Source organism: Triturus cristatus, chromosome 8, assembly GCF_964204655.1.
Source record: "Triturus cristatus chromosome 8, aTriCri1.1, whole genome shotgun sequence".
Classification (NCBI taxonomy): Eukaryota; Metazoa; Chordata; class Amphibia; order Caudata; family Salamandridae; genus Triturus; species Triturus cristatus.
The window spans coordinates 748,861,168-748,885,576 of record NC_140591.1 but is presented as its reverse complement, the minus strand read 5'-3'; the positions used below and the strand labels follow the sequence as shown (position 1 = coordinate 748,885,576).

The 24,409-nt window shown below is 44.9% G+C and overlaps 1 protein-coding gene across 1 annotated transcript in view; it reads right to left on the bottom strand.

Moving 5' to 3' along the window:
- LOC146805018 (acetylserotonin O-methyltransferase-like) overlaps positions 1-24,409 on the bottom strand; it is a 540,006-nt gene that overhangs the window by 369,159 nt on the left and 146,438 nt on the right. The window contains exon 3 of the mRNA XM_085622167.1: positions 9,546-9,675. Coding sequence (XP_085478293.1) covers positions 9,546-9,675 — 130 coding nt within the window. The remainder of the gene's footprint in view (positions 1-9,545; positions 9,676-24,409) is intronic.

The window sequence follows — 24,409 nt, the reverse complement described above, 5'->3', positions numbered from 1 at the left end:
TCTCAGTCGCAGCGATTGCTGCCAAGATGTAATTATCAATCTGAGTCATTGATCTTGTAACGGCTGCAACTAGACACATGGCTACTGCAGACTTGGCTGCTTCATCAGCCAAGCTATTGCCCACACTTTGATGGCCAAGAGTATGTATAACATGTGTGAGTGGCAGGCGTTGTTTAAGATCTGCCACTCGAACCCAAAGCATCTTATGCTTAATTGTGCTGCCTTTGGAATCACGATAGCCATTCTGAGACCACAATAATAAGTTGTCATTGAAGTCTTGCACACAGTAATAAGAATCACTTACAATTAGAGTAGTCACATTAGGATCTGCAAACTCTAGTGCAAGCACCAAAGAACGCAACTCGGCCAATTGGGCGGTACAGTCTCCCAATGCCTGTGTATGCACAACACTGGATTTGAACTCATCGTTTACCATGGTACCTGCCACAAAGGCACAGTCCGCCGCATACGTATACTTAGAAACAGTAGCCAGTTGCGCTGAGCCATCGGTGTAAATGATACAATCGAACTCCTCAAGCGGGCGCATAGACAGAGGAGGAGGATGAACAAATTCATACTGCAAGAACTCCTGTGTCTGAAGCCGAGGAGTCAAAGATAAAGGTGACATCGGGAGATGTCAAAGAAGTAGCCCATAGTATCCAACGTGGATGCAAGGCCTTTGAGTTTGGTACACTTGCCTTCATCACTGCTTCAAGCGCAGGGTACGGTATTACCACTAAAATGCGTTTCCCCTGTGCTAGTGCGCTTTCTTTCAAGATCGCCATCTGCACAGCTGTCAAGACCTTTTCAACACTGGAAAATCGCATCACAGCCGCAGTGTATAAATGTGATTTGTAAGCAATAGGTACTGTGTCACCTTCATTAAATGTCAAGTAAGTGAAACCCACTGGGCCTGGGATGATTCTTATCACCACGTTTGTGTGGTTATCACGTGTTAACAAGTATTTAGATTCAAGAAGGTCAGACTGCAAGGATTGCAGAATAGTTGAATGTTCCAGAAGCCAGTAGGCTTTAGAAAATGTTGGTTGTATCAAGGCATAAAGAGGCTTGATACGCTGGGCATATTCGGGAATGTACGTCCGAAGTTAAAAAATCCCAGCAAGATTGTAGTTTTTTCAGGGTTGTTGGAGCTCGCAAACGCATGCACTTCTACAGGAAGTGAGGTGCTAAGCCTCTACCTTCATTATTGAGCTCATAGCCCAAAAACAACACTACGTACTCTGCAATGTGTGATTAGGCAAAGTTACATTTGTAACCGTAGTCCGCAAATAAAACAATGATGCGGCCATAATTCGTCGCCTGTGAGATAAATATCGTCAACGTACGAGTACGCATCTGGATCAATGCTGTCTAACAAAGAGACAACACAGGCAGCGAACACACCGGGCTGTTTTTATAGCCCATAGCTAAACACCTAAATTGTTTTTATTTACCAACGGCTGTAAAAGCGGTCCATTAACTGCATGCCGGGGATAGATTGTGACTAAAAAGGCCATTAGAAATGTCAAGTGTAGTTTTATATTTCTTATGAATAAGACTGTCTACAAGAGCAGAACTATGGGTATTCTGTACCGCAAAAGTGCGACAATGAGAGTTCAACTGCCGATAATCCAAAATTATGTGGTACGACCCATCGGGTTTAGTAACGGTAAAAAGAGGGTTATTCATCAGCGACACATGTCTCAATCACTCCTTGATATTCTAACTGTGTTAAAATTTCAGAAACAGGACCCTTCGCTTCCCGCCGGAGGGGATATTGGGGTTGAGGCTGTGGCATTGAACGCAATGGCATCTCATGGGGTGGAGAATCCTTTACCCAGCCCACATGAGTACGGTACAGAGCCAGTGCAAGCACCAAAGCCCACTCCTCTGCAAAAGCCTCTGCATGCTCCTTGGAGATGTTTTTTGAAAAACTCGGAAGTATCACCTCCTCCCCTTTTGGAGCTGCAAGAACAAAAGGTGGGTGGCAATCTGTCTCTGCTAACAAAATGTCGTAAGAAGAGGTCAGATTTTCCCATAATATCCCTATAATAACTCTTTGAATGTCACCTTCAATTGAAAGAACTATGTCATATAGTCTGTCAGGGGAAGCCACTCTAGTGGCAGCGGTTTCAACCGTAATGAACGTGTCAGTTGCTGTGGCCTCAAGAGACGGACGCAGTGCTTGCCGCACGATGGTAACTTCGGCTGCGCTGTCGAGCAGCGTTACTGCCATGGTAAATTCAGGTGGTGGGTCCTCGCCGTCTGTGACATATCTCGCTGTTAAAACTGCAACTTTCTTTTTCTGAGACTGCGGGCGCTGATGTGGAAAATCGTCTTGTTTTCCCTTTACGTCAGTCTGACGAGGCTGCTCACGTCCTTGTGAGGCACCTCTACCTCTGCCGCGCTCCTGTCATTCACCGCAACCAGCTTGTAGGCCTAATGTTTCCTGTAAAGAACGAGGAGAATGTTGATCAGGAATCTGAAACTGGTCAGGAGACCTAATTCTCGCGTGGTCGCGCAAATCATAAGTGCGCTCAGTAGACTCGAGGGTCGGTGAGGTTGCACGCACCCCTGTTTCTGTTGTTGCTTTTCCTGTTTTTTAGTCCTCCAATTCTTTGTATTAATTACGGGACGCTCGTCCTTCTCAGACTGAGATTTCTGTTATGTTTGCGGTTGAGCTAATATATTAGCAAAAGGCTTAACACTCAAACTATTGTGTCCAATGGCCTTATAAGCCTGCGCAATAATCTTCGGCAATCACGTGGCCTGTCCGGCTCTGGAACTAGAGCCAAAGCATTAGCCACTTGAAAGTTAACTGCATCTCCCTTAACATTAGCAAGGATTAGATCAGCAACTACGTCGAACACCCCGACCAATCTCATCCCTAATTCAACAGCCGCCTCTGGACCATGCTCATCCTGAACACGCTTAATCACAGAGGGGAGTACGTTCATTGAAGGAGTGCCGAAAGAATTTAGAATGCACTGCCGCAAACGCCCTTCCCCAATTGTTACAATTAGTTACTTCGGATATTAAGTCTTTCTGCAAACTAATTGTCAAAATCCTGTGTTTCTCCACAGGAGATGTATTCGTAAATACTGCATCTAGTTGGTCAAATATTTCATCAAGCCAATAAGGTAAAGCATCCTTATTTTGAGGACGCTTGCCCATTACCGAATTAACCTTAACAGGACTGATAGTCACACCGCCAGGGCCAGCTAGTTGCGCAGCAACCCCAGGTGGTCCCACCTGGATGTTGCTCATAACATACCACACAACAGCTCTATGCACCCGTATCAAAGAGGTGTGCATCACACGAAGTTCATCCACTCAAACTGTCAGATAACAAGGGTGTGGGGTGTACCCAGCCAAAAATGGCCAAGTGGCCCCATCGATAGATAAAGGGCCCAAACGGAGCAGAGTCACTGGGTGTGGGATGGCGCCATTAAAACCAAATATGGTGTTGCCATGCCAAGAGCGGAACTTCAAGATTTGTATAGGGCCGATAATTGTGAGGAAGATCCTAAGGAGTTTAAGTATGGAACAAATCATCGTCCCTATTCACTGCCGGAAAAGTGACCCACGAATAAAACACTTCAAAGTTTTGTGTTGGATCAGCTTCCACTACAAAGATAAGATCTACACCCGCGTCAGGCACCCCATATGCTGTCAAATGCCGACGAGTGCCGCGCGACTATGCGCCGGTAAATCTACTTCAGCCAAGAAGACAAAGAATGTCTAGCAACCTAACGCGTGGCAGCACAATTGAGGATAACTATAAAAAGAAAACACCTTTTAATGACATCAAGCTTAAAGAAACTTATAAAAACATCAATATAGGAGGTTTCACCATCACACCTGTTTCCGGAAATAGAAGTGAGGGGTTTGTGGACAAGCACAAGTACTACTCAAGCGTCTCGCAGATAAGAGCCAGACCAAACGTTGGAAACCATGTTGCAGGGATTCTGCACATATACAGAACTACGTGCAAGAAACCAGGACCTCGGTGTACAGTGGTGTACCAACCGCCCACCTTAGTGCCCGGAACCCCAATCCAACTAGCTATAGTGTCTCATTTGTTCTCTGTACTACAACAAAGCTACCAATGATTAGACATCCTAGAACATGTAACTCAGACTTTCTCAGTAATCGCGGGAGCAAGAACACTCTTTTGTTAACTCACTCATAACATAAGTAATCCAGAGACTCAGTATAGTTTAAAATGTTTATTTTAACTAACATGCTCTGTAATGCAGTACATGAGCCAACACTAGCAGCAAAAAATGCATAAACTCAATATAGTGGGCATTGCTACAATTCCATACAATATGAACGGGAATATAATTTTATACAGCTAGTGGAAAAAAGGCCTAATGTGCCTTGCCACCCTCCCAATGCTAGGAACTAGTTTATAATAATTATAGAAGACCTCTGGGCTTTGTCAGGGGGACCCCATACCTCCAGGTTTAGATGCAAGGGTTTACATCTCCGGACAAACACAGCTCATCTCTTGAGAAGGTTATTCTTCAAGTGTCCTAACATGCCTACACGCAATATTAAAAGCACTTGATTTTCAGCAGTGCACCTGTGGCAGTATTAGGTCTAACATGCGTGGGACTGACCAACAGCACATTATTTTTCGACCTTTAACACGCTGTGCAGACAGAGCCTCAGAGTACAGCAAGAAAAAGTGAAAGGTAGACGGTTATCATGTGAACGAGCCCAAGCAGAGGATTTGTGAAAACAAATTAATGTAGAAACGTGTGCAAAAAGCGGCAACATGGCAGACAAGTTTATACTAACTTATGCTAACTTAGCAATGTACGCAGTGAATCCATAACCTCACTACAGCATCATGGCGCCATCGTGTTGCATAACCGGGGTACAGGAAGAACCGACGCATCGCCTTCTCTGCGCCCCTTTTGGTTGTTTTGCGTGACGCATCCCAGGTACTTTAAGACTGAGTGTCGCATTTGATCATCTACAAGTTTATTTTTGCAACAACCTTTTTAAAGACATTCTACTGAGTTTCTGTATGTTGGATTTTTTTCGTTATGGTCTTGTTTAGTTTAGATAAGGAAATGTTATTTTTCTAAATTGGTGTGGTGTCCATTTGTGGTGTTTTCACTGTGTTACTGTGAGTGTTGGTACAAATACTTTACATATTGTCTTTGGAATAAGCGTGTCTGCTTGTGTCAAGCTACCAAGGGGGTGAGCAGGGGTTATCAAAAGTGTGTATCCACCTTACCCTGACTAGAAGCAAGGGTCCCTATTTGGTCAAAGGTACCTTCCTCTGCCAACTAGAGACCCCCATTTCTAACATTGGTGGTCAACGGTGAGGATTTGAACTTGTATTTGTACTTGACCCACAGTGATTGGTGTACATCACTAGTTTAGGGCAGACCACTACGCAACCACATACTGGGGCATATTATCAAGCCAGGCGATAAAATTATCACCGCTTTAGCGGCAGAAAACTGCTGCTAAAAGGGCGATAATGGGCTTGATAATATGCTCTATGGAATTCCAATTGAAGCCCATGTCAGATGTCCTTCACATCTAACATGGGCTTCAATTGGAATTCCATAGAGCATATTATCAAGCCCATTATCGCCGTTTTAGTGGCAGTTTCATGCCGCTAAACCGGCGATAATTTTATCGCCTGGCTTGATAATATGCCCCTCTGTGTTTTATGTTTTGGTTCTATTTTTGATCTGATCCTTGAGTCATCCACACATCATGTCTCAAAATCGTTAAGCAGCAAGTGAGAAGGCAGAATTGGAGTTTCACATTGAGGATTTGTATTCCTACAAAGTAGATCAACTCAAACAATTTTGCAAAAAGTTTGGATGCCCCAGGAGGAGCAGCTCTAAGAAGGAGGAGCTGCAGAAGGCCTTAAGGGCCTGGTGGGAAGCCAAAGAGGCTGAGGAGACAGAGGATGCAGAAGTGGATGAGGATGCACAAGGGGATGGTCTCAGGTCACATGATCTGCATGTGTTAAGAGCAGCCTCTAGGGCTGGCAGCAACCATTCTGCTAGAGGTTTTTCCCCAGAGGAGTTGGAGAAAAACCAAAAGGTTAGAGACCATGAGTTGGAAGTCCTGATGCTCCAGGCCAAGTTGGAAGAAATTAAATTGACCTTGGCCCATGTGTTAAGAATGATGTGGAGCGCGAGAAGCTTGAGGCCATGAGTGTCTCAGCCCAGCAAAAAGAGATGTGTGTAGCTCAGGAAGTGAGTTTTGCTGAGTTGGAGCTGGAGTCCAGCTCTGATGGTGGCAGCAAGATTATGTTATCCAGTGCTAAAAAATAAGTATGCACACCCAGAGATGTGGCACCTGACTTAAGGGAGGGGGTTAACATACACCAGAGGGTTCAGGTTTATGAGGTAGCTCCAGTGGTGTGCAGTGTCTTTGAAGTAGATTCGGGAACTGACACAGGGGATCATATTCCTACTGGTGTGAGGGACGCTCTACTGACTCTAGATGAGAGGTGCAGAGAGAGGGGTTCCCCCATGGTAGAAACCTTGGTGTGTGAATGTGGAGACCGCCCAGGAGAGTGTGGGTTGAGTGACAGAGACCGTCAGACACTGTCTTGCCAATCTCAGGAGAGTGAGAGTGTGAGGCACTGGAGGGTGAGGTAAAGGGTAGCTTGGTTAACAACTGCGGGTAGCTGTGTGATTCATTTGTTGGAGAGCATATTTTAAGTCCCTGTTTTCCAGAGCTTTGCCAACACCCGGTGGAGTGTGAGTTCTCTGATTCCAGGGTTCTTGCATTGGAGGCAAACCTCTTGTTGGATTCCAGAGGGTCTGAAAAGGCATTGGGGAGCGATCCTAAAAGGAGTGGCACAGGTATCTTCCAGTCCTGTGTGGTGGAAGAGGTTCAGAGTATCCCAGATAGGTCCTGGTGTAGTGGGAGTTGTAGGGGCTCACATCCTGTCTCATGGAGAAGGAGTGAGTGTGGGACTGTATGTCCAAGGTGCCCGAACCCCAGTCTCAGGGCCTGGAGGGTTCCCCAAGGGGACACCAGGTTGGGAGCCTATGCTGTACTAGTAGACTATTTGAGGGGGATCTCCTAGTGTCAGGAGAACATGGAGTGTCTTTAAACGGAGACCCAGCGGTTCTGGTGTCTGGTGGTGCCGCTCCAGTGGGGAGGGTGCAGAAGTCCAGATTGAGGGGTGAGAGGGGGATGTGTTCCCCATTGGGAGAACCAGTGGGTCAGGGACCAGCCAGAAGGGCTGAGTCTCCCAGGAGTCACCATGGTGACACCACTTCTGTCCTGGGGGATCTTCGCACACTGTCAGATGGACAGGGGTCAGGAGATCTGCACCAGGCAGACTGCCACACGACACATGAGTCATGTGTTACCCTCAGGGGGATACTGTGTGAGTCCCAAGAAGTCCTGGTGTGCCAGGCAAGTGTTCAACTGCAGGGTTTAGTCCCTGGGTTGGGAGGCCAGCTTCAGGTTCAGATTGACCTGGAGGGAAGGATATCTGTAACCAGTGTCTTGACTGCTTTGTCTTCCAGGGGTACCACTCCAGGTGGGAGGTTGCAGAACTCTGGAAGGGGGTACAGAGGGAGGGAGTCCTCGCCTCCGACCCCGGTGCAACCTGAGGGTTTAGACCATAGGTTGGGAGCCCAGTTGCTGGAGAGAGGTCCTGAACTGGTGGGAGAGTTGTGTTCTGGGAGTGACTCTCCTGGGAGGAGAGTGCAGGACCCCAGAAGGAGAGGTAGGGAGAGGAGAGCCTCGTCCATGACCTCTGATCAGCCTGAGGGTACAGACCCTAGGCTGGTGGGCCAGTGTCAGGATGCCATACCTGACTTGGCAGGAGGGAGAGTGGAGAAAAGGTACCATGCACCTGTGGCTACTGCCCCCCACTTTCTAATGCCACAGAGGTTAGAGAGGCCTGAAAGGCATGAGGCCTGGCTCTTATCACTGACAGTGGTCAGTGGCCACTGTGGCTGATTGTCCTGGTGGACAAAGCTGCCCCTAGGAGGGGGGCTGGAGTCACATCCTGGGGGTGGACAGGGCCACACCGCTATGTTGGCCAGGTGGGTACTGTCTACCAGTGCGGACACATCTGTGAGCAAAGTAAGTTTAGACGCTCAAAAGATCGGGTCCCTAGGTGAGGAGAAGGGTTCCCTATGGGTTAGCCTGGTGGGCCCTGAGAGTATAGATAGAGGGATCCAACTGGGTTCAAGAAGGCGTAGAACAGGAATAGTGCCCTGCTGTTCGGGCCAGGTTCCATGTTCTGTCACCCCAAGCAGGGAAACCCATCAAGGCATTGACTGGTCTACCCTTCATTTAGGCTGTAAGGGGGTTGTGTTAGAAATGGTCCTTTTTGCAGGGTTATCCCTAAACATTTTGCTTCTTCCTCCTTTATTTTTCCTGACTTGTGGTTGTTGGCTATAGGACTCTGGGCACTTTACCACTGCTGATCAGTGTTAAAGTGCATATGCTCTCCCTGTAAATTGTTATTGTGATTGGCTATCCATGATTAGCATATTTGTCTTACCAGTAGGTCCCTAGTAAAGTGCACGGAGTGTGCCAGGGCTGGTGATTCAAACGCTACAAGGGTATCGCCGCATCACCGGAGAAGCGTGTCGCAGGGCCTGTCATGGCTCAGAAAATCACCAAGTTCGCCGCACAGCCGTCAGGCGTGCACGCATCGCCTCCACGTTGTCGCATTGCAACAAAGATGCCATTTTGTCACGCAGGAACACATCGCCTTCTCTACGCCCCTTTTGGTTGTTTTGCGTGACACATCCCAGGTACTTTGAGACTGAGTGTCGCATTTGATCATCTACAAGTTTATTTTTGCAACAACCTTTTTAAAGACATTCTACTGAGTTTTTGTATGTTGGATTTTTGTTGTTTTGGTCTTGTTTAGTTTAGATAAAGAAATTGTATTTTTCTAAACTGGTGTGGTATTTTGACTGTGTTACTGTGAGTGTTGATACAAATACTTCACACATTGCCTTTGGGATAAGCCTGTCTGCTTGTGCCAAGCTACCAAGGGGGTGAGCAGGGGTTGTTTAAAGTGTGTATCCCCCTTACCCTGACTAGAGGCAAGGGTCCCTATTTGGTCAAAGGTACCTACCTCTGTCAACTAGAGACCCCCATTTCTAACAATGCTTAATATCACATTTGCACAAACCAAACGTATCCCGTAGGGTTGGAGTCAAACAACCACACATCCAAATCAATATCAGTCTTCTGCTACTAACAGCTTTATGTGGTGACATTTTTACCGTGGGGGAGCAGGGGCAGTGAAAACCTACTGCTGGTCTCATGCCACAGCCATCTTGCATTTCTTTTTGATCTAGTCTTTGTTCACTGACTTTGGAAAATAAGGAGCAGACCCATCATTTCGCACGCATTTGCTGAAGATGCTTGTATTCACAGAAATTGATCCAAAATAAAGAGAAGAACCTTTACTGATCCTTTTCTAAGAGGGTAACAGTGCTTTGCATTAATTTGATTACAACAAGAAATGATATGAATGGAGAAGAGGAAGGACATGAAAAGACCACACATTCTTTCCTTACCTCACTGCATATGACAAGTTGTCCATGTACTTGTATGTTGTACCTGAAAAGTACATCAGATGGGGAAGCAAGGACTTTGGACTAGACTTTGTAAGGTAGACAGCAGAAAGATCTGTGTTCTTGAAAAGTCCTACAATGTTAAAGTAGAAGTAAATCAGCAGAGTAAAATGGAATCCCATGTACTTATATAAAGTATGACAAATAACAATAGGATACAGATGTCAACGTATGCTCTTAAGAAGCACTGGTAACTACAGCTCTGTGTATTCCTATTTGCTACTGATATGCAACAAACCTAGTGATAAGGGGCCCGGTACTTTTGGATGGACTGTTCCTAATGAAAGCAGGGACAAGACCGATTTGCATATGATTGGCCACCTTTTGTAATGGAAAGCATACTCAATAAATAATTAAATGGGATGCAGCCCAGAATTATAAATAAGACTAAGTCACGCTGTTTAAACCACTGCTTATGTTGTCTACAAAATACTTACGCTGTGTGCCCCAAGAAGCGGGGACAAGTCTCAGACAGCTGTGCCACAGGCACTCATTATGCGCTTTATCAGCGAAGTTCAAGGAGGTTGAAATGTACCTGTTATGGTAAGAATGAACTGCATTTGGCTGATTGCATGAGCAAACTGAAAACAAAGAAATTACTAATTCCTAGTGGTTAACTGTGATGTATTCAGTTACAAATAACTGCTGTAGGTAATACACGATATGTCTCCAGAGACAAAACTGTAGGGTTTGCACATTATCACTGTTTAGTTTTGACACAAAAGCATACACATTAACATAAATAAAGTTGGGCAGACATTGCCCTTTTTTCATTGGAAGTATATTTCCTTCTCAGACTCAATCACAAAAACGTATCCTTGATATTTGGGGGATTATGAGCAGTTTAGGAAAATATGTCTCTCATTTTCCACCATTACTCTGAGTTCAGAGTCAAGTCTCTCTTGGGTCTGTTTCTGGTATACTGTATCAATCTGCTATTTGTTACAGTAAGACTACCCCTGATGGGGTGGTCTAGTGTACACTTCTGAAAGAGGTGAGATTGCATACAGGTTGCATGAATCTAAAGCAGGCTAATGGGTTGTCTATGTCTGCCAGCCATTCTCTGTGAGCAAAGTGCTTCAGCCTGGCCTTCTCATGAATGGTAAATTAGACCGGAAGTGATTTTCTCATAGACTGGTAGCTTCTCTGTGTAGGAATCTAGACTGTAGGTGATAGATTTCTACTGAAAATATTGGGTCATTTATGTTCTTCTGAGTCCATTTAATGATGGCAGAAGTGACATTGGTATTGTGTGAAATATCTTAAGTAGCAGCTTTTGAAGAGTTGAGTCTATCCAGTGATGATATTATTATTATTTTTAATAATATAATTTTTGCAATATGGATTGGCAAGCTTTTTAGCTGAACAATGTTTAATCTTATATTGATCTACAAAGGCGTATCTAGGTAAGATTGCTTCAACCTTTCATAATATGAATTCACAAATTATTCTAAATGCTCATGCGTTGTCAATTCAATTAAATCCCTTTCACTGGAAACGTCTTTAATCTGTTTCTTAACCACTTTCTGGAATAGAGTAGATATAACATCACCATTTCAAGTTTCTATTAAGCGAAATGGAATCTATTACCTTATTCACAGCCTTTTTCCCTGCAGGGAATCACAACGCGGTCGTTGTAACGACCGCGTTGTGATTCCGCATACCATTACTCCGCAAGTCAGAACAACGACTTGCGGAGGGGGGGCGCTGGATGTTGGTATAGTTTAATTTACTATTCCAACTCCAGTCTGTGCGGACACTAGGGAAGGAGTTGGATTTTGAATCCAACACCTCCCTTCCCCCTCCGCAAGTCGTTGTTCCGACTTGCCGAGTAATGGTATGCGGAGTCACAACGCAGTCGTTGTAACGACCGCTTTGTGATTCCCTGCGTTGAAAAAGTTTTGGGGTAAACGTTGTTTACCAGAGAGGTGTGCTCCTATTAAAAGTCTAAACCATGTACTAACATAAGATGTCTCATGGCCCTCAATGGCCCCAGAAATAATACTTTTTAATGCGCCTAACTCTACATTCATAGCTTCACAGCTGAACCACAGAAAACCTTGATGACACACTTTTGAATTAGATGGGTGATAAAATGCACCACTGTTGAACACCGCAGTTGAGGGTCTTCAGTTCTGAGCATTAAAGAGGAGCTTGTATCAATTTGTTCCATATCTTTAAAGAACAACATTAGCAATTTAACAGTAGCCCCTGAGTTTCAAATATCTGAATGTCTGGAGACTACAATGAGGACAATTAGTAAAAATCTATATTCTAAGCTTTCATCCATATTGCAGGACAAATATTGTCTAGAGAACCAGAGGGATAAATACTTTTAACAGTCTACAATACCAAATCATGAATCATCATAGAAACTGACCGAAGTTTGAGTCTGGTGATAATGTTATGTTATGTGATGTTATGTTAATGTTATGTTATAATATGTCTATTGGATTTGTAGGTGGGCACACTCATCAGGGAATGGGTATCCTTGCACAGTGTAGTGTGTTTGAATGAGTGAGATAGAGTCCCAGAAGATACAATGGATTAAGACTGTAAGAGCCAGCTCTGAAGAGCCTTCCTAACATGGGAGAAACTTGGGAATAACTCAAAGATGAAGTTGCAGAATATTTCAGTGCATCACAGCAAGATGGGTAAATGAGCTCCACCTGCTCTTGCTTGATTAATTCGATGTGACATGATCAGGGCATGATGATTGGCTGATATTAATGTCCTCATAGACTGATAGTGAATAATTCTGTTTCTTTTTTTTCTTACAATATGAACTTTATTTCGGCATTGGTGCCTTAAAAAATGTTCTCATATACAAGATCTTTATAAACAAACACAAGAGAAGACCATCATGATGGAACAATTACATGAAAGAATAATAAAAGTTCATTTAAATTTACAATTGTGCTAAAAGGGTAAAAATCCATACAAAAATTATTGAAAAGTAAAAATCCATTGCAAGTTAAAAAGAAACGATTCTGTAGGGAAATAAAAACTTCTGAAAAACGCAATGCTATGTTATACACAGTAAAATCTCATACTTATTAACTATTTTGACAGAGCCAACCTTTCTGCTGTAGAAAGAGGAGTACCTAGAAAATATCTGTGCAACATATGGCTCCAAGACTTTTTTGTAGCCCAATTCTACAACTTTTAGATTAAAAAGAATTATGGGAAAGACTCCTTATGTCGCAGACAATGTAAGTAGAATGAGTAAGCCCACTTCATGGGCTATCAACAAGTGCCACTGACTCAAGGACGCCTTGCAGCTAGGACCAGTTTATGAATCATAAATTATGTTGTAAGTTTTCCCCGATCACTCCTATAAATGTCAATTTGTGCAACCCAGCTCAAATAGTGCCTCTTTACTGTATCTTTTCGAAACAGAGATAAGTAAAACTTTTCCCAAGCCCCCCAAAGCTCTATATCTGAGAGGAGTCTCCTTATGTTGTTTAACCACCCAATTTTACTGGCAGTGACCTCCGCAAGTGCTTTGGCATATGGCAGTAATTCCGGGGTCCTCCGGATTCTGGCCCAAAATAACAATGGCAAAGTTTAGCTATGTCTAGCATTAGGGGGTGGAGTGGAATACTCTGGGGCAACATCACAAGACTTCTTAAAAAGTTATTTTCTGACCTACAAAGCTCCTCTATCTTGTCGAAGCCCCACAGTTCCAACCCATACAGCGCGGAACTGACTGCTTTTAGGTTATCTAATACACATCATTTGTATTTGTAAAAACCTTTTGGATATAAGGCGTTCCCTGCTCCGGACTCTCTGGAATCAGAGGAGGATAACCAGCTGCAGACAGGCCGTGTTGCTCTGTTTTAACCCCACGGAAACTCAATTAAATTGCAGAACAACAAAATATTTTGAAATAGTTGCGGCCAGACTCAAAGAAAAAACGGGACACTAATAGATTTCAACTAAGACTTTTAAAAATCTTTTAAAGACCTCAAATAAGCTGACATTTTCCTTTTAATTGGTTGTTTTAAATCTAAATTTTTAGCAATGAAATCATGTTATTAAATGTTGTGAGTTTTTATTAACTGTGCAATAAACTAAATCTAAAGACTGCTTTTAGGTTATAGTCCTCCAGGGGAACGGTAACTGGTCTGCTGAAAGAGGAGCAGTGCTGTTTTCCCAGAGCCCCAGTTATCTGCTTGTGTTTCAATACCATTTTCAATATGTGGGGTTTCCAGTGCAATTTCTCAGACAGTTTTTCACCTCTGTAGTCAAGTAGCCTTGTAGGACTTATGGGGATTAAAAGCCATAAATTTGGTTTTTGACATGTTTATTTCAAGACCCCGAGTATCGCAGAAGAGTTTGGATGTATTTAGCAATAGTTGTAGCCCCCTGGTGTTTTAGACACCAACAAGGTGTCATCTGCGAACAGTAAGGTCACTATCTTTTCCCCACAAAGAGATGGAGATTGGTGGGCTTGTGCGATAGAAAACTTACAACTTTGTTCATATAAAGAGAGAAAAGCGCAGGTGCCAGAACGCATCCCCGATGTACTCCCCTGCTGACAGGAATGCGCTCTGTAAGTTGACCCTGCAGGACCCACCTCACCCGGGCAAAGTTGTTGTCATGAAGTCGAACAACCAAATCAAGTACCACAGGGAAAATTCCCATGTCTCTGAGGACTTGCCACAGTTTCTGTCTGGGCACTAGATCAAAGGCAGTCTTCAGATCGATGAAAACTAAATATAGACTAGCCTAACCAATGCTTCGGGTCCAGTAAAGGAGCATGAGACGAAAGACCTGGTCTAGTGTCCCCCTCTTTTCTCTAAAGCCTGTTTGATATGGTGACAAAATGGCATTTTCGTAAGCCCATAACTGGATCTTTTGTAAAAAGGCTTGTCTGAATACCTTTTGTACCATGTCTATCAGGCTAATATGCCTGTAATTGCAGGGTTGTCCTTTGTCCCTTTTTTTGAATATTGGAACCATCTCAGCCCCCGCCAGCAGGCTGGGACCAAAGCAACCCTGGCTATAGCATTTGAAAGTAATAATATATAATAAGCCCAGCTGGAGCTATCAGATAAGCAAGATCTCCCAGAATGCCATCTGGCCCTGGGGCTTTTGCCTGTACTTTTCAGTTGATTGAGCCCTCAATGTTGCTTAAAGAGAATAGATCATTATCCAGAATCAGAGGTGGACAGGGTGCATCCCCCACAGGAGATGCAGCAGCAGCCTCTGAGTAAAGCTTTTTAAAATGATCATGCCAGTCTTGGGCTGAGATATAATTTGGAGGTGAACGGGCCCCTGTTTCATCTCCCCAAACAAATAGGGACTATAAGGTCTTAGAATCTTTGGCAGCAGAAGCTTCCTTGATTAGCTGCCAACAAGATTCGTCCCACTCCTTTTTTGCTTGATGGAGGACTACGTTATAGCTCTTGTAGGAGAGTAGGATCTGCTTCACATGGGTACCCCCACTTTTTGCTGGTGTTTCACTGTTTTTAGACTTTAGTCTGGCTGTGGCCCTGCTAATCAGGACCACAGCCTAGCTGCTTCCTCTCTAAAATGGTTTCCATGTACATTAGGTACATATCTAATTGGATTCTGGAGTGCTTTATAAGCCCCTAGTATATGGTATACTATGTACCTAGGGCATAGGTACCTCAGAGGCCTACCAGGGGCTGCAGCATATATTATGCCACCCCTGGGAAGCACTCCAAAATGGCACCACAGGTCTGCTACTGCAGCCTGGGTAAGGGTGTGCTTGCACCCCTTACTGTTGGATAGGCTGCCTATATCACTACCCTATACAGACGCATATAAACCTATAAGCCACTCCTATGGCAGGCCTTGACAATCCTGAAGGCAGAGTACTTGGATTTGTGAGAGAGGGTGCCCAAGCATGAGCTGAGCCCCTCTGCAGCTTTCGTAAATACTTCCTTATGGCTGTTCTGTGATACAGCCATACCATATACTCTTAAGTGCATTATAACCTCGCGGTAAATGCTAACTTTGGGATGGCTGCATCAAAACATGTCGTGTTTGGTGTCAAACGCTTTGGAATACTACCCCCCTGCCAGTTCTGGCAGTGGGGGTAGCATTCCACCCTTCTAGAGGGAGAGACATGTTCACACTGGCTAAACCCGGTAGGACTTTCCTGAGCCCTGGCATCACAAAATGAATGCCTATGCCATAGACACAGGTCTGGCCTCCTGCTGCTGACCGAAACTCCAGCAGGGGTGGCCTGGACAATAGGTTTCCTGTCGAGGGAAGGTGTCCCCACCTCCCCAGACAGGCTGATGTGTATTGGGGTTGGGCGGGAGTACTCTCTGGTGCTTTGAAGTCCTGCACTGGGGGCACACTTGGTGTCCCAGTGCATACTCCAGTTCAACCCGGTTGCAGGGGCTACCTACCCCTGCTCTGGTGCGAAACTGGACAAAGGAAATGGGTGTAACCACCCCTCTTCCCTGGCCCACCCATAGGTGGGGCCTTAGAGTTAGTCCATCCCCTAAACTCACTATACGTATAGGAATCCAGTCCCTAGGACTTTAGATTACCCTGGACGAAACTCTGCAACATACATCCTGGACCTTCGACGTTTTATCCTGACTTGAAGACTGAAGAGATCTCCCTTGGGGTCAAGGAGTGACTCCCCTGCTTGGCAGGCACCAAAGAAGCAACTGACTGGTCTGCAATTCTGAAGCTCCCGCCGGACACCAAAGTCTCTACATCCCCAGAGGTGGATTTCCAGACTTCCTCGAGGCAACCCTGAGTCCACAGCAAATCTGAGGCCCGTAGCTATCGTGGGTGATGTGGAACCGTGACCCCTGGTCACCATGAACTTTTGCAGCAACACTATCTTCCTGGTCCTCCTTAAAGTTGTGCTTTGGGCTCCAAGTAGCCCCACTCTTGAGCACCTCTTGCACTGAAGATTGTTGGCCTCCACTCCACGAGTAACCCGTGGGCCAGCTCCAAGTGCGACCACTTGAGGCTCCTTTGCGATCACTAGCCCATTGGCTAGCAGGTCCCCACGAAGGTGACTCCTTTTCTGATTGGGCTTACCTGGTTGCTCCAGACATGGACCGACTTACCCTCACTGGGTGAGTCACTCTGACCTTGCTGGTCTGCACCGCAGTCCTTTCTCGGAATTCCAGTGACTTGCCATTGCCAAGGCTTGTTGGGTCCATTCTGGTTGTAGACACCGCAGCACTCGACAGACGTTGTGGCACAGCTTGAATCTGGCTCATGGACCTCATCAATACCTCCTGGACCTCGTTGCTAAAGAGTCAAGACACCCATCAACTCACCTGAAGCACCCAACATCTGTGGGCATTGGTCCATCCTGCCCTTGGTCACTGGCTAGTGACCCAGACTTTGTCCCCTCTGCTTTCAGGTTCCTTACATTGTAGATCCAGGCTTGGATCTCTTCAGACACTTCTCCTCTTCCCGGCAGCAGCAGTTCTTTGCAGGATTCCATTGAAATCGACGACGCGACCCGACAACAAAAGACACCAATGAACCCGGCTTCCCTGGGTGAGGTAACTCGAGTACTCTGATGCTCTCGTGGGTGCTAGCCCTAGAACCTCTTAAGTCCAAAAGGGTTTGGTCCAGACTCGATTAGAAGTGTCCCTAATCTTTAAATTTCCAACCGCGACATTGCCCATGGAAGATAATAGGAACCAGCGGTTGTGTTTTCACACTGCATACAGTCCCCGTGGGTTCCCTGTGTCACTACCTTTGGTGGTTCCTTGGGGTCCCAGTGATTCTAGAGGCAATAGGCCTAGTGCCTGTTCCAGTCATGGTTCTTATTCCACTTTTTTGGTATATGGTTTGGTACGCCCTTAGGGCCCAAACGTGTATTTGTGCTTTTACTGATGATTGCTATCTTGTAACTTAAGTACTTCAAACTCCAGGCTCATAAAGAGACTAGAGGGGTGTGTGTTAACCTAAATACATATATTTTAAATATATACCTGGTGTGGTTGTCCTTTCATTTGATCATTCAAGAGATTATAGACTGGTAAAAGAAGCTGCTTTACATTCCTTCAAGACTTAGCCTGAAGGCTGCTCTCCATAGCTACCACTAGGATAGCTTTCATATAAGGTTGTCTTTAAACATTCACCATAAGGGGTTGTTTGGACTGATACAAGGTGCCCACCAGAACTAGTGGACAGCATATATCAGGCCACTTTCTCACAGCTCTTCCTAGAGATTCACATTTTTTTGCAATCTTTAGATTTTAGAGCCTTGGCTAGTTCTAGTTGCAAGGTTCTGCAAGCATGATTATACCATGATGCTGGTCCCCCTTTTGTAATTTTAGGTTTTGAGTGATGCCTGGCTGTGGTGAAATAAGAGCCTATTGCTCAAATAGATGAGTGTGAAGAGTATCTACTTTGGTTAGCCATCCAGGTCTCTCAAGCAGCGACTGAAGTTTGAGTGTCCCTGCCACCAAATCCTGATGCATACCTAGAACTTTGTCATCTCGTCACATTACCTTCCCCCAATTTAGTCGGCAGTTGTCATTTGAAGTGAATTCTTCTCAGAGGCCTGTGTATTTGAGCCACACCACACTGGCATCATACTTAAACAGAGCGGGTTATGGTCACTATCTGTTGTGTCGCCCGCGGACATGCCGATGACACTCCTCCAGAGCCTTACGTTGAACATAATGTAGTCAACACGGCTCGGGTTTTTTACCCTATTAAATGTGTTTGCACCGATCCTATCTGATTTGGTCCTATCGTTTGCTGCTCTCAGTCCATACTCGAGGCTCAAGGTGTTTATTTGGAGCACCAATAGTGGCCAGTTCTTGACCGAAGGGAGAGCTAGAGGTGAGACTGACCACCTCAGGTCTTCCTCATTCGAAGTCACCTGCTATTATCAGCTTAGACTGGAGCAGACTTTTGTCCATTAGCTTCTCCAATTGTTGGAATATAGCTGATGGTCTTCCCCCCTTGTTTCTCTCGCATATGTGTTGTAAATCTCAATGGGTTTGCCTGATCACCCCTTGATTTTGATACCCAAAATGTATGGACTATCAATGCTAAGTGGCTTAATCATGCAGCCCAGAGCAATCTTAACCCATATTATCAGTCCCCCTGCCGGTTAGCCTTTTCACTTAGTAACTGCATGACAGCAGTAACAGATGTACCCCTCTGTATATAAAGGGCTGTACGCCAGGCCTCCTGGAAAATACATATGTCAAAACCCTCTATAAAGTTGTTCCAATGAGGATGTGACATTTTACTACATAACCCTACCACATTCCAAGAGACTATTGTGATGTGTGGGAATGAGCCTTGGCTAGCATGCACCATATTGCTCAGGCATCTAAACTGGCTGTAAGCGGGGGCAATGGCCACATTCTTGTCTTCAAGGCTTGTTGCTAAAAGTGCCCCCCGGGTCTTAGTGTCAACTCTGCAGCCTCTTGTTTTGGCCTCCTAATCTCCCTCCTTAAGCAGGGTGGTGTCTGTGTGCTCTCTGAGATAGAACAGGGTATAAGCTCTGTCTGTTTGGTGAGAGGGTGCCTATCGGGCTGACAAACCATCCCTGGGAGTCAATCAGCGGCCTCCGGGGTTGACTCGTGGCCAAACCTGTCTATAGTGTGGAGGGAGTTTACATTTGACTGAGGTGAGGACATGAATCATTTAAATTGAATATTAGATGAATTGGGTGAGCAGTTTCTGAACTCTAAGACCAGGAGATTTTCAGCTAAGTGGTCCCCTATGAGCAGTAATTCTATACAGTCAGTGGTCAGATCAGGGGCTGTACATCTTCTTGCCCTTACAATATCATCACAAATCAGAGAGCGACATTCTCTTACATACGGATCCAGTGTGTTGCTCCGTTTATCAGTGATTCTTCCCCCTCATACCCCTTCTGGGCTCCTAGTTTGGGAACATTTACCATAAAGATTTTCCGAGAAGACAGAGATGTAACTGGCTCTAAAGGTGGAGCCTGAGTCCCTCCTGCATTCCCCTGGGCCACCCCCAGTATGTATTGTGTCTTGTCGTGCTGCGGTAGCTCCTCCCTAACCTGAGGTTCGGGGGTTGTCTTTAGGGAGGCTTTTGTTGGATGCCCCCTGGTCACAATCGTTGGTAAAGGGATGAGGTCTAGCTTGGGCAGAGGAAACCCTTCTACACTTGAGGGGTGGCACTAAGATGGGAGGGAGGCGCATATGTAGGTTGACTAGATGCTCTTGATGCAGCCTCACTATGGGGGCAAGGTTCTAGACTGCTCTCCAATAATTGCATCACTAGCCCTACAAGGTCACCTATCGTGGACTTCAGAGACCCCACTTCTGCTCTGAGATCACTGATAAGCTGGTAAACACTCTGGTCATGGTGATGGGAATCTAATGATGTTTTGCTTGTCACCTCCAATGATGGTGGAATGTTAATATCATTGGAGGCATAAATCTATTGCTACAATAGATCATGGACTCAAGCTGGCCCTGAGGGCATATGTAAGATGTTGGTATGAGAACTCTTGTAGTATCGATTTCAGCTTCAGAGTAACGCGTACTGTGATTCTTGCCCCTCGCTTTCCTAAACAATTTTGAAACAACTGGCGTATTGCTAGGGCTATTGTTACTAAAAGATGTCTGACTGCTCAGTGCACATGAGGAAGACACTACTTGTGTATTTGAGATGTCTCCACATTCAACTAACAACCTATCAATACGGTCTAACACACAATTGCTACCACCATGTTTAATCATTTTCTTGGCTTTTTTCCCCTTCCCTGATAACCCGGCACCCAAACCTTCAGCTGCTTTTCTTTTCCCCATCACTAGAAGATGACAGGAGGGATTTGCATGGCTTTTGCCAGGTGTAACAAGACAGAATAACTAGTGGGGATAAACCTGTCTGCCAAGTCTCCAAATAAAGCAAAACCAAAGGGGATGATGGATGGAGTGTTGAACAATGCAACACTCACCCCCAGTCAACTGATCTGGGTTTAATCCATCATCATTCTTTAGCTCACTCCGCCACCCCAGTTCAGACATGGCCAAATGCAAATCAGTCTGACCTTGTGCCTCATGGGAACAGTCCAGCCCGAACTGCCAAGCCATGTCTTCCCTGGACCGGAAACAAGCATCCTGAGACCGGTTTCTGGCTAATCAGCCGTCATCAGCCAGGCTAGCTTGAATCTAGTGGCAAAGTGAGCAAGGGGCCCACGTCTGGGCATACCCTGCCAACTTAGGGTGAACAAAGCAAAACCAAAGGTGATGATGGACGAAGTGTTGAACAATGCAAGCACTCACTCCCAGTCAACTGATCTGGGTTTAATCCATCATCATTCTTTAGCTTGGTAAGTCTCCAAATAGACAGATAGTTCTGTAAGAGTTACTCAGTACCTTGTACTTTCATGTTCACAATTTTAGGGGGGTGGCCCCTCCCAGCCTTCTCTGGGCTCTGATGGATGCAGATGGGTCCGCCCCGGCCCCGGCTTTGCCCAGGTGCAGCTGGGAACATCCGCGCGCTTCCTGAGCTGCAGGAGTGTCCCGGTGCCTTCCTGGAGTAGCATCAGCCCTGCCCCCTTGCTGGCTGCGTGCTGGGCGCACTGGGGGACCATGTCCCACCCCAGCAGGAAAACAACGGGCAGCAACGTAAGGAGCTGCAGCCGATCAGGAGCAGGTGAGTGAAAGCCTCCAATGGCCTTCAATTGCCAGGAAAAGTGACCAGCGTCGTGGGAGTGCCCGGGCACCTTTCTGGTGTAGCATGGTATCAGGCCCACCCACTTGCTGGCGGCGTGCTCGGCGCGTTGAGGAGGAGCTGCAGCTATTTGAGAGCAGGTAAGTGAAAGCCTCCATGACCTCCAAAGTCCAGGAAAAGTTTTTTTTTAGGTAGCCTGGGCCTTATTTATGGAAGGCCCAATGAGCATGATCAAGCAGCTTTAAGATTACGCTCTTGCCTGCAGCCAACATAGTGATTTTAATGTAGGGGCTGACGATGATCTATTAGGTAGGTTGCAGATCAGCCTGGCTGCCGAGTTCTGGATGACTTGTAGGAGTGAGAAGAGACAATCTGCAATACCTACATGCAAAGCATTAACACAGTTCAAGCAACTGATACTGAGTGCGTGGACAATGACACAATGGCAGTGTATTACCAGCCAGTTGAAAATTCTGCATAAAAAATGAAGGGTGGGATGTTCCACATACCACTGAAACCTGGCCTTTGATAGACAATTCATTGTCTATGATGATGCCCAAATTACTGCCAGAGCTCTTAGGGGTGGGAGCAGGACCAAGTAATGAGGCCCACCTTAAGTTAAACCAAATGGAGTCTGCCTTCCCAAATAGAGTCACCTTGATCTTATCTCCCTTCAGCTTCAGGCAATGATCCCACATCCATATTCACACCTCTGTAAGACATTCTACAAGATCTTGTCTTGTGGCTTTTACATTTTCCACAATTAACACAATTAGCTTTGTATAACAATAACATAAACATGAGAGCCTAAGGAGGATTATAGACCTGCAGGGGCCAACTTCCCAAAATTGGGAAATCACAAAACATAACGAGGCCACCTGGGTCTGTGTGGAGAGTAAAAAAATGGAAACGAGTGAGATATCACTTTTACAGGCACGAACATGCGCCCACGACAGCCTTCCTATTGAGGACATTTTGTCTCCCTTGAGTTTGCGCCAAGGTAGAGTTGAATTAAATTACCTGAATAAGCAGGTTTTTCACAACCACCATTAGAACCGTATCTGAGCGAAGACTAACCTCATACCACTCGTGTAGTATTGTATATCATAATTCTGAGAACTGTGATGTGACACCCGCATCACTCTCATTATCCTCTTTGTTTTTCACGTCACTTATTCACTTTCTTCCTGGTCCTGATGAAAGCCTCTGTGCCTCTACGGAGGGCATTAGGCAGAAACTTGTCGACCAATACCTATCTATGACTGGTTGAATTCCATCCTTTTATAGTACTTGTTTATAGTCCTAACCTATTTGGGCCCTAATAAAAACATTGTTTTGCCTACTATAAAGTTGGGTTTAGCTCACCATTCACTTCTTAGTCCCTTTTCTCCACACTCTGCCCACATCATTGGTTTTAGGAAACCTCTAGAAGAAACACTAAAAACATTTCTGAGAAACTCCCTCTCAGAGAGGGGGTTGTATCCCTCATCACAACTAGGCTTGTGATGTAAGGAGGGTTCTCTGTGATGAAGCATGCCACCTATGGGTGGGTGAGGAGAACCATCCTGTACAAGGGATATCCCACTCGTTTACATTTCTTTACTCTCCACACAGACCTAGGTGGCCTTGTTGTGTTTTGTGATTTCACAATTAGCTTTGTGTCATCTGCGTATGAGAAAATGTTGAAATCTTTATCTCAAAATTTAGCTGCCAGAGGTACCGTGCATGGGGTAGGTAAATCGACTGCATGGAGCCTGCCAAAATGGATTGTAACCATTTGAAGTGCTTTAGCATAGAGACCAATCTCGTGCAGGCATTTAAGAATTGTGTGTATGTAATGTGACACCATATCAAACACTGCTTATAAGTAGAGCTCCCGGTTTTATGGCATTTTTTTTTTTTACATTTCCGTCTGTATTTGACTATATTTATATTTTGGCCATCTTATCTGTATTTATCCATATTTATACTGTGTTTTGAGTATAAATGGAGTCATAAAATCGTACATTTCCATTTTTATTTAACTCTTGGACGTGCACTTGTATGTGGATGCCTGTTCTGTTTTAGCAAATTAAGCAGCCACATATATCAAAACACTACACTTCAGGTACATATTTTAGCTTTATACTACCACTACATGTGAACATATGCATGTATTTAAGGGCATCTTGTCCTGTTTTTTTACTTTCCATGCAGTCTATCTGCTCAGTTGTTGCCTGGTATTCTTGAAAAGACAGCATGGAGAGTGTCTCACAAGAAGCAACATTTTTTGTATTTTTCTGCTTTTAATGATAAATACTGACCTGATTGTTTTCTGTCTGTATTTATCTGTAAAAGTCAGTAAAAACGGAAAACTGGGAGTCCCACTTATACTTCAGGAAGGATGAGGGCAACACATTTACCCTCATCCAATATGTAATGTCAAGTTCTATCTCTTTTCAATTTTGTTTTCCTTAAAAATTTATCAGTGCCATTGCTTCACTTCACTGAAGGGAGTAATGGGAAGTCTGCTGTAGCTCATCTATTATTTGGTATAGCTTTTCAGACAAATTACCCAGGGGCATATTATCAAGGACGGCATTAAAATGATTGACGGTTTAGCGGCAGAAAACTGCCGCTAAAGCGGCGATAATGGGCTTGATAATATGCCCCAGAGAATTCCAATAGAAGTCCATGTTCACACCAGAACATCGACTTCTATTGGAATTCTCAAGGACATATTATCAAGCCCATTATTGCCGCTTTAGCGGCAGTTTTCTGCCGCTAAACCGGCGATAATTTTTAACACCGTCCTTGATAATATGCCCCATAGTTTGCTGGGAGAAATACGTAGGGCCCGATTCACAAAGGTAACCTGAGGCGAAAGTCTAACTTTATGACTCTCAGTATTCACAAACGGAATATAGAAGTAGCAAAGTTAGACCTTTGTCTCTGTTAAACTTAAGTTTTGGTCTTAAGTTTAACTGACACCAAAACTGAGACAAAAGTTTAACTTTACTCGTAAAGAGCCCTTTGTGAATACCGAAAGTCATAAAGTTAGACTTTCGTCTCATGTTACCTTTGTGAATCGGCCCATACTGTTTTGTGTATTTGTCTTTCATAGACATTATATTTTCATAATCATTTCATAATTTCTCCACCATCTCTGTTCCAATTGCCTTGTTTGCAATTGCAAT